Source organism: Musca vetustissima, unplaced genomic scaffold (assembly GCF_032173495.1).
Source record: "Musca vetustissima isolate MV318-11 ecotype Yass unplaced genomic scaffold, APGP_CSIRO_Mvet_v1 utg10900, whole genome shotgun sequence".
Lineage (NCBI taxonomy): Eukaryota > Metazoa > Arthropoda > Insecta > Diptera > Muscidae > Musca > Musca vetustissima.
The window spans coordinates 31,977-42,787 of NW_026878325.1; the positions used below are offsets into that span (position 1 = coordinate 31,977).

The following is a 10,811-nucleotide window of genomic DNA, read 5'->3' on the forward strand; positions in this document are numbered from 1 at the left end:
AAAAAATATTGTCCCGCTATCCTGGTTGGTATGCCAGAATATTAGAACAATAAAACATTAATATTTGAAACATTCAAAGAGAAAGACGTTTGTTTTTTGAAATTATTGGTGACGGGAAAAAAGCAAAAAATAAAGAAAAAATTTTACCCAACACACTAGTTGAGTGAAATAATTTCAAAGTGCAACATTTTAATAAAAAATATTAAATAAAGGAAAAATAATTAATATATCTTGCTCGTGAGCAAAGAATATGTTTTTCCTGAAACAAAATTATATTTTAACTGCCTCACACATTAAGGCAATTTGTGGAAAAAATAAATTAATATTAAAGTGGAAGGCCAACGAAGAGAGGAAATCTTTGCTGCTGACACAAACAACCTTTCCTGCTGTTGGAGAAACATTTATACAAAGGAAAACGCTTACTCTGAGGAAGATGGTTGAATCTTGGGACAAATATTGGAAATTGTTGCTGCCTCTGGAGGAAGACTTGGTTGCCTCTTGGACAAACCATATATATTGAGTGCCCCTTTGGAAAAAGTCAACATTACCCACGGAGTAAGTAAATTAACATACTCAAGCCGAACCCTTGAGTTAGGAGTTTGTTTAATTGCATATTGGACAAATTCCGGGGTTGTCAAAATAGGCAATCCTCAAACATTGGCGACCGTGACAGGACACTTGTGAAGCGTCCTCCTAACCTCCAAAAATTTGTGTTGTTGTATAACCAAGTGCATTTGGTTCCTTTTTGCCGCTTTCTCCGTCAGCCATATTTTACGCCATTTTGGAAGAAATTAGCGTCGTTTCTAATAAGCAATTTAACAACATTGCTGAAACCAAAAATTAGAGTGAGACAACATACTCTACATAAAGTCTTTCTCCATTTTGCTGGAATTTAAGAAAAAATTGTGCTCGCTTGCTCTTATTACGCAATATATTCGTGGTTACGAAATTTTTTACATACCCAAATTTTATTTGAATTAATTAATCAACATGATGAATGAACCAGCTCAAGTGTCCCAAAGGGAAACAACAATTGAAGAGCTGAAACAACAGCGTGGCTCATCAAAGGGTAGTATGACTCGGATCAAGAATATAATTGAATCCAATCCTTCTCTGTCTCATACAGAATTGGAATGCAGGTTAGGAATTATAGAGTCATACTATAAACAAGCTTCCTACTACCAAAATCAAATTGAACGATTGTCCCCTCAAGACACTGGTAGAGCTGAAATAGACGAGCTTTATGTCACCATCAAATCTCGAATTCTTACCCTCATCGGACAAGGCAGACGTCCAAGCATTGGTGACCAGTCCTTTATATTGCCTCAGGCGCCGTCCAATCGATTACCAAGCCTTAAATTACCCAAGTTTGATGGGAAATATTTGGAGTATAAGAATTTTATTAATACATTTAATAATTTGGTCCACAATGACCAAAATATATCCACTTCGGAAAAATTTAATCATTTGCTCTCGTGTCTCAGTGGGGAAGCTCTTGCCACAATAAAGGCATTCCAAGTAACCGACGAAAATTATCCGAGTGCTCTTAGGAGATTAAAAGAGAGGTACGACAACGACACATTGATTTTTCTGGAGAATGTTACAACAATGTTCGATCTTCCAAAATCAAATAAACCTGTCCCGAAGCAGTTACGAAATATTGTTGATACGATTTCTGCTCTTTATAGTTCATTAAAGTCCCTTGGCTCATATGAAAAAATTTGTGATGCATTCATAATTCATTTGGCTATGAGCAAGGTTGACTCGGAGACAAAACAACGATGGGATGAGTTCATAGATTATTCAAAATTGCCCTCTTGGGCTGAGTGTTGTTCCATGTTGGACAAGCGTTGTCAACAATTGGATGCTCAGTGCCGAAGATCAGGAAAACAATTTACCCCTAATACAGCAACAAATTACTCACATAGTAATCAAAAACAACATTCGTTTATAACAAAAAATGTGCCTCAAGATTTCGTTTGCACGCATTGCTCGAAATCGGGCCATATGATAACAACTTGCCAACGCTTTATTGTTTTAACTCCCAATCAACGGATTGATCAAGCTAAACAAAACAAACTTTGTCTCAACTGTTTAGCAAAAGGGCATGGTTACATACAATGTCCCTCAAAATATTCATGCAGATTTTGTAAACAACGTCATCATTCGCTTCTACATAAGCAAATCGAACAGGCATCTTGCTCTCAAGAAGAAGAACCATCACCTTCATCTGCTGCCACACATGGTACTTTCCAAAACAAACCTAGCCCTCAAGTGAGTAATGTAATCCTTGCTACAGCATTAGTATTGGTTCGTGACTCTGAGGGAAATTTTCAACTTGGACGAGCTCTACTTGACTCATGTTCCCAGGTGAATTTTATAAGCGAAGGTCTCTGTGGTATTCTGAACTTAAAGAAATGTCCAAATCACACCGATGTCTCAGGAGTTGGTTCTTCGAAATTAAAGGTCTCCTACAAAACACAAACTACAATTCGATCACGCCTTAATAACTTTAATTTATCATTGGAGTTTCTTGTCTCACGGAATATTACTGGCTATCACCCCGATGAAAACATTTCAATTAAGGATTTTAATTTGCCATCTAACATCGAGCTGGCCGATCCAGAGTTTCATCGTCGTCGAGGAATTGATATGCTACTTGGTGCCGAATCTTTCTTCCAACTTTTGTCTATTGGTCAGATAAAACTTGGAGAGAACTTGCCCACTTTACAAAAAACTCTTTTCGGTTGGATTGTCTCGGGGAAGTATACCAGTAATAAAAACAATACACAACAATCAACTTACTCTATTGTGAAAAGTGAGAATATTTTCCAAGAACTAAATAAAAATATGGAGATGCTATGGAAAATTGATGCGGTGGAAAATAAGCGTCAGAAAATGTCTCTGGAGCAGCAAAATTGCGAGCAGCATTTTTTGAAAAATGTCTCTGTTCAAAATGATGGACGTATTATGGTGAAGCTGCCCCTAAAGGGTGATCCAAATTGTCTTGGCGATTCCCGTGATATTGCCCTTCGACGCTTCTTTTCCATGGAGAGAAAATTAAACAAAAATCCAGACTTGAAAAATGAATACTCCAACTTTCTCAGGGAATATGAAGAAATGGGTCATATGTCTCAGGTGAATGAAGCCGAAGTTGGTTTCCCTAACTACTACATACCACATCACTGTGTTCTTCGACCAAACAGTGTCTCCACGAAATTGCGTGTTGTTTTTGACGCATCATGTCGTACTTCCTCTCAATTATCTCTGAATGAAATCATGATGGTGGGTCCAACAATCCAAAACAATTTATTAATCACCCTGCTTCGTTTCAGATGTCATCGCTATGGATTGACAGCTGATATTGTCAAAATGTATCGGCAGATTTTGGTCCACCCTGAGGATAGGAAACTCCAGTTGATTCTTTGGAGACATGACTCTACACAACCGGTAAAAACTTTTGCTCTTAATACCGTTACATACGGAACTGCCTCAGCACCATATTTGGCCATCAGAGCATTGAATTATGCTGCAGAACGTTTTCCCGAACCTTACGACGTTGGGAAGTCTGTGGTCACAAATGATTTTTATGTCGATGATATGGTGACTGGTGCTGACGATCTTGCCTCTTTACAACGCATCAAGAAGGAGGTATCGGAAATTTTAGATTACTCTAAGTTTTCACTTTCGAAATGGCATAGCAATTGCCCCGAATTAACTTCAATGGAAGATGGAGTCAAAGAAATGAAACTGGATGATGACGTCACTAGCACTTTGGGAATGACATGGCACTCAAACGATGATACATTCCACTTTGAGTTTCGGCCATCAAAAATGTATTCACATAATACTAAAAGAAATATTTTGTCTCTGACGTCAACCCTCTTTGACCCAATGGGCTTAATAAGCCCTCTCATAATAAAAGCCAAAATCTTACTCCAACATCTTTGGATTATAAAATGTGATTGGGATGAATCAGTACCCCAAGAAATTGACTCGGCTTGGAATAATATTATGGCGGATTATCATAATTTGTCGCAAATTAAAGTTCCTCGATACATTCGAATGCCGAATTATACCAATATTCAACTTCATGGTTTTGGAGATGCCTCAATGAAGGCATATGGTTGTTGCCTGTACTTTCGATGCGAAGACTCATTCGGCAACATATCTGTACATTTAATTGCATCAAAATCCAGAGTTGCACCTTTAAAAACAAGAACTCTGCCTCGTCTGGAATTATGTGCTGCCCATTTACTCGCTACGTTCTGGAGCCAATTGAAACTGTACTTTAAATTTCCTATTTCAAAAATATTTTTCTGGTCGGATTCTCAAATTACCCTTCATTGGATAAATTCGCACTCTTCGACTTTATCAACATTCGTGGGAAACCGAGTAGCAGAAATTCAAGAAATTTGCAATGATGTCTCTTGGAATTATGTCCCAACGGACCAGAATCCAGCCGATTTAGTATCTCGAGGTTGCTCTGTGGACGATTTGTTGAATTCAGCTTGGTTCCAGGGGCCTTCCTTTCTCACGAGCCCATTTTCCGATTGGCCAAATCGTTCCGGTCCAAATCTAAGCGAGTGTGAATTGCAATTGGAGAAACGCAAAACCACTTTGGCAGCAAAAATAGAAGGATTGCCCGATATGTTAAATATTGTCCATAAATTCAGTAGCTATTTAAAATGTCTCAGAATTTTCTCATACATTTTTCGTTTTCGTTCAAGGAAAATTCCGAAAGAGGTCACAATAACTCCAGATGAATTGAAACATTCTCTTCACAGAATTGTATGGCTAATTCAACAGCACTATTTCTCAGAGGAATTTATGGAACTCTCAAAACATGGCTCTGTTTCTGGTCAGCTATCATCTTTGGCTCCGTTTATAGAAGAAGTTGATGGAGTGCCGTTAATCCGTGTAGGTGGTCGGTTGTTGAATTCAAATTTGACTACAGATGCTAAATTTCCCTTGCTCCTACCAAAGAATGACCATTTTGTTAAAAATATGATAATTCATATTCATCGCACAAATTACCATGCTGGCCCAAGAGCATTGGTATCTCTGACTCAACAACAATTTTGGATTATCAATTGCCGATCTTTGGCAAGACAAGTGGTTCATAACTGCATACATTGCTCGAGGTACAAACCAAAATTGCTGACTCAAGTAATGGGCAACTTACCCAAGGATCGAGTAACTGGTTCTCGTCCATTTGAAGTAGTTGGAGTTGATTTCGCTGGCCCTATACCCACATACCTTAGGATCCGTGGAAAGGCACCATACAAATCCTATATAGCAGTATTTGTCTGCTTCTCTACAAAGGCTGTGCACTTGGAAGCTGTATCAGACTTGTCCAGCGATGCTTTCATAGCATCTCTCAAGCGTTTCGTTGGACGCAGAGGCATTCCGTCCAAAATATATTGTGATAATGCCACAAACTTTGTTGGCGCTGAAAAGAAGCTTAATGAATTCAATCATCATTTCCACCAAAAATCCAATATAACAGCCATTGCTGATTTTGCCTCAACAAAATTCATTGAATTTTCATTTATTCCTCCCAGAGCTCCTCATTTTGGCGGATTATGGGAAGCGGCCGTTAAATCAACAAAAGGTCACTTGCTCCGGACGCTACCTAATGCTCGACTGACCTTCGAAGAGTTATCCACAGCTCTGGTGGAAATTGAGGCAATTTTAAATTCGCGTCCGATTGGCTCTTTATCAACAGATCCCAATGACCTTGAAGCCCTTACTCCTGGGCATTTATTAATAGGCTGTCCCTTGCAAAGTATTCCAGAGAAGACAAATTTTGACTCGGAGATATCTCATTTGCAACACTGGCAGAGAATTTCGGGAATAAAGTCTCATTTTTGGCGCAGGTGGCACAACGAATATCTTGCTCAACTTCAAAATCGCTATCGTTGGCAAAAACCAAAACAAAATCTAAAGGTCAATGATTTGGTCATTGTTCATGAAGACAATGTTCCTCCGATGAAATGGGTTCTTGGTCGTGTCACACACATTGTCCCTGGGGCAGATGGAGTTGCTCGGGTAGCTGACGTGAAAACACCAACTTCAACATTTCGACGCCCAATCGCAAAATTAGCAGTCTTACCCCAAGTTGAAAATTTGATTGAAACCGGAGGTTTCAATGGGGCCCGGCATGTTAAATCCCTTTAATAATTCTTATTAAATTTATTTAATATTTTTTGACTCAAGGGCCATTTAATTTTGTTCATAAAATTATATATTTTTTATTTAAAAAATACTTAAATTAATGTAAATTCTATTAATTTATTTTGGTATTGCTTTTATATTATGTTGGCACCAAACGAGAGCCGCCCTAATGCCCTTTTTGTTATTCCTCTTTGTGCGATGTACGTGAATTCGCCGCACAAAGAGAATAACACTGTTTGTTGTTGTTTAAACGCAACAGCAGTTGAACGATCTAACAAGAGGATTGTATGTACACACGCACATACATTTATTTACATATTCTTTTTCTCTGCCTCTGTCGATCGTTCTGCTGCTGTTCTATGAAAAAAAAATATTGTCCCGCTATCCTGGTTGGTATGCCAGAATATTAGAACAATAAAACATTAATATTTGAAACATTCAAAGAGGAAAGACGTTTGTTTTATTGAATATTATTTGTGACGGGAAAAGGCAAAAATAAAGTAAAAATTTACCCAACACACTAGTTGAGTGAAATAATTGAAAGTGCAAATATTTAATAAAAAATATTTAAATAAACAAAAAATAATTATATATCTTGCTCGTGAGCAAAAATATAAGATTTTAACTGAAACAAAATTATATTGGAAATTTTGCCTTACTCATTAAGGCAATATGTGGAAAAGTATTAAAAAGCCAACGAAGAGAGGAAATCTTTGCTGCTGAACAAACAACTTCCCTGCTGTTGGAGAAATATTTATACAAAGGAAAACGCTTACTCTGAGGAAGATTGTTGAATATTGGGCCAAATATTGAAAATTATTGCTGCCTCGAGAGGAAGACTTGCTTGCGCCCTGGGACAAATCATACATAGTGAGTGCCCTTTGGAACAAATCAACATTACCCACGGAGTAAGTACAATTAACATACTCAAGCCGAACCCTTTGAGGAATTTCTTCAATAACATATTGGACAAATTCCGGGGTTGTCAAAATAGGCAATCCTCAAACAACGTGGATTTTTTTAAATAATTTTTTGGACGTGGATTTTTTTAAAATAATTTTTTCAAGGCGGATTTTTTTAAAATAATTTTTTCAAGATAGGGTGCTGAAATTTTGCATAGGTGTGTCTTTTGTCTGCAGGCAGGTCAAATTCGAAGATGGGATATATCGGTTCACGTTTAGGCATAGCTCCCATATAACAGTATCCTCCAAGTTTCGGTATTTTGCAGTTCTTGATCGCGTTTTGAAACCGAAATCGCTGAAATTTGGTACAATGAGTTCCTATCGGGTACTAAATGTCTCCACAAAAAATTATGAATAAAGGTCCACTTTTTCTGCTTGCCCCCCATATAACGGTACCTCCTAATTTTCAGTATTTTGGGAGTTTTGATCGTATTTCTCCATCGAATTGGCTGTAATTTAGTATTTTGAGTTCTTAATAGGTACCAAATCTCTCCACATAAAAAATTATGAATATAGGTCAATTTTTTTTGGATAGCTCCCATATAAGGGTACCCTCCAATGTTCGGTATTTTTTGGGGTTCATGAGTGCATTTTTTCTACCGAATTCGCTGCAATTTGGTATTTTGTAGTCGTATATGGTAACAAATCTCCCCACCAAAAATTATTCATATTCGCCCTCTTTTTGGTGTAGTCCCCATAAAACTCCCTTTTTATACCCTTCACCACACTGTGGTACACAGGGTATTATGTCTTTGTGCATATGTTGGTAACAGGCAAAAGGAAACGAGATAGACCCATGGTTCCTTTTTTAGAATATGCATAGAATCACTTTCTGAGTCGATTTATGCATGTCCATCCGTCCGTCCGTCTGTTGATTTAATTTAATTGTAAACAAAGTACAGGTCGCATTTATGATCCGATTTGAATGAAATTTGGCACAGCTCATTTGTTTGGCCCAAGGACGAACCCTATTGAAATTGGGAAAAATCGGTTCAGATTTAGATATAGCTCCCGTATATAACTTCGTCCGATTTAAGGTAAATGGGGCACCAAAGTCCCTAAATATCTTTCGATTTGCACGAAATTTGACACAGCATAATGAATTAGGTCCAGACTGATGTGTGCAAAGTTTCGTGAAAATTGGTTCAGATTTTGATATAGCTCCCATATATAATTTCGTCCGATTTAAGGTAAATGGGGCACAAAAGTCCCTATATATCTTTCACTTTGCACGAAATTTAGCATAGCGTAATGTATTAGGTCTAGAATGATGTGTGTTGAGTTTCGTGAAAATCGGTTCAGATTTATATATAGCTCCCATATATATTTTCGTCCGATTTGATGTAAATGGGGCAGAAAAGTCCCTATATATCTTTCGATTTGTACGAAATTTAGCATAGCGTAATGTAGTAGGTCTAGAATGATGTGTGTTAAGTTTCCTGAAAATCGGTCCAGATTTAGCTCCCATATATATTTTCGTCCGATTTAATGTAAATGGTGTACCAAAGTCCCCTATATATCTTTCGATTTGCACGAAAGTTGGCATAGCGAATTGAAATATGTCTAGAATGATGTGTGTTAAGTTTCTAGCAAATCGGTTCAGATTTAGATATAGCTCTCCTATATATTTTCGTCCGATTAAATGTAAATGGTGTACCAAAGTCCCTATATATATTTCGATTGATTCGAAAATTGGCATAGCGTAATTAATTGTGTCTACAGTGATGTATGTTAAGTTTCCTGAAAATCGGTTCAGATTTAGATATGGTTCTCATATATATTTTGGTCCGATTTTATGTAAATGGTCCACCAAAGTCCCTATATATCATTCGATTTTCACGAAATTTGGCATAGCGTAATGAATTAGGTCTACAGTGATGTATGTTAAGTTTCGTGACAATTGGTTCAGATTTAGATATAGCTCCCATATATATTTTCGTCCGATTTTATGTAAATGGTGTACCAAAGCCCCTAAATATCTTTCGATTTGCACGAAATTTGGCACAGCGTACTGAATTAAGGCTAAAAAGGCGTGTGCTAAGTTTCGTGAAAATTGGTCCAGATTTAGATATAGTAGCTCCCATATATATTTTCGTCCGATTTTATGTAAATGGTGTACCAAAATCCCTAAATACCTTTCGATTTGCACGAAATTTGGTATAGGGTACTGAATTAAGGCTCGAATGACGTGTGCTAAGTTTCGTGAAAACCGGTTCAGATTTAGTTATAGCTTCCATATATATTTTCATCCGATTTTAGGTAATTGGTGCACCAATGTCCCTGGAAATCTTTTCAGTTGCACGAATTTTGGCATAGCGTACTGAATTAAGTCTAGAATGATGGGTGCTAAGCTTCGTGAAAAGATCCACAGCTAGGCCGATTGACACAACGTACTGATGTAATATAAATTAGTCTCTGGCAAGTTTCCCTGAAATCGGTTCAGATATAGATTATGTAACAAAAACGCGTCGTCTTTTAGGATACATATGTACAATATACCCAAAGTGTTAAAGGGTATCATATAGTCGGCCCAGTCCGACTTTACTACTTTCCTTACTGGTTTAAATATTTTTTTTTGGGGCTTCAAGCAAGGCGTGGATTTTTTAAATATTTTTTTTCAAGGGTCCGAACAAGGCGTGGATTTCTTAAATCATTTTTTTCGAGGGTCCGAACAAGGCGTGGATTTTTTAAATATTTTTTTTTCGAGGGTCCGAACAAGGCGTGGATTTTTTAAATATTTTTTTTTCAAGGGTCTTTCCAGGGTGGGGATTTTTTTTAATAATTTTTTTCAAGAGTCCGAACAAGACGTGGATTTTTGCAATAATTTTTTTTGGCTTCAAACAAGGCGTGGATTTTTTAAATAATTTTTTTCAAGGGTCCGAATAAGGCGTGGATTTTTTAAATAATTTTTTTTTCAAAAGTCCGAACAAGGCGTGGATTTTTTAAATAATTTTTTTTCAAGGGTCCGAACAAGGCGTGGATTTTTTAAATAATTTTTTTCAGGGGTCCAAACAAGGCGTGGGTTTTTTAAATAATTTTTTTCAAGGGTTCGAACAAGGCGTGGATATTTTTTTTTAGGGTCTTTCTAGGATGGGGATTTTTTAAATATTTTTTTAGGGTCTTTCTAGGGTGGGGATTTTTTAAATATTTTTTTTTTTTTTTGGATTTAAAAAAAAAAAATATTTTTTCTTTGTTACCCAAGAATGAAAGAGGAGGAAGAGAACAATAAAGTTGACCGCAAGCCCCATAACAATGAGAACAATGCCTTGTTGCCATTTGTTCTTTGTAATGTGACTGTGGCCGTTGCCGTTTGGGCCAAGTATTGTTAACCGAGAGAGAGAGAGAGAGAGAGAGAGGTGATTGGCAGCAGCTCCAACCTAACCAGCGAACTCTGTAGTTTTTTAAGTTTTATTGTGGTCTATAGCTGTTGAGCTCTGTTAACAGTTTGTTGTTGTTCTGGTTAATGATGAGTAAGTATTGTTGACTTATTGTAAGCATGAGGAGGGTATGAGCGGTACGTCAGGGGGCCACATTCCATGCTGGTAATGTGGTGAATGGCATATGGTTGTGGAGCTCTGTGTGTGTTCGGAAGGGGCTTGTTAGGTGTCAGGGGGACCTCCAGTGCTTTGAGCCGAGTGTGAGAATAGTTGTTTTGCCATTTATAGTGTGGCC

General features: G+C 37.4%; 1 protein-coding gene across 1 annotated transcript; it reads left to right on the top strand.

Annotated features, from left to right (window-relative positions):
- Positions 1-990: 990 nt before the first annotated feature.
- LOC133323120 (uncharacterized) lies at positions 991-10,468 on the top strand. Its single transcript, XM_061532075.1, has 2 exons — positions 991-3,836; positions 10,342-10,468. Exons 1-2 carry the CDS (start codon positions 991-993, stop codon positions 10,466-10,468), a joined length of 2,973 nt encoding a protein of 990 aa, XP_061388059.1.
- Positions 10,469-10,811: the final 343 nt, after the last annotated feature.

Excerpts from the sequence above, each read along its gene's own strand:
- LOC133323120 (XM_061532075.1), top strand. The coding sequence starts at position 991 with ATGATGAATGAACCAGCTCAAGTGTCCCAAAGGGAAACAACAATTGAA. Across the intron at positions 3,837-10,341 it reads GAGTTTCGGCCATCAAAAAT|AATGAAAGAGGAGGAAGAGA; the intron begins GTATTCACATAA and ends TTGTTACCCAAG.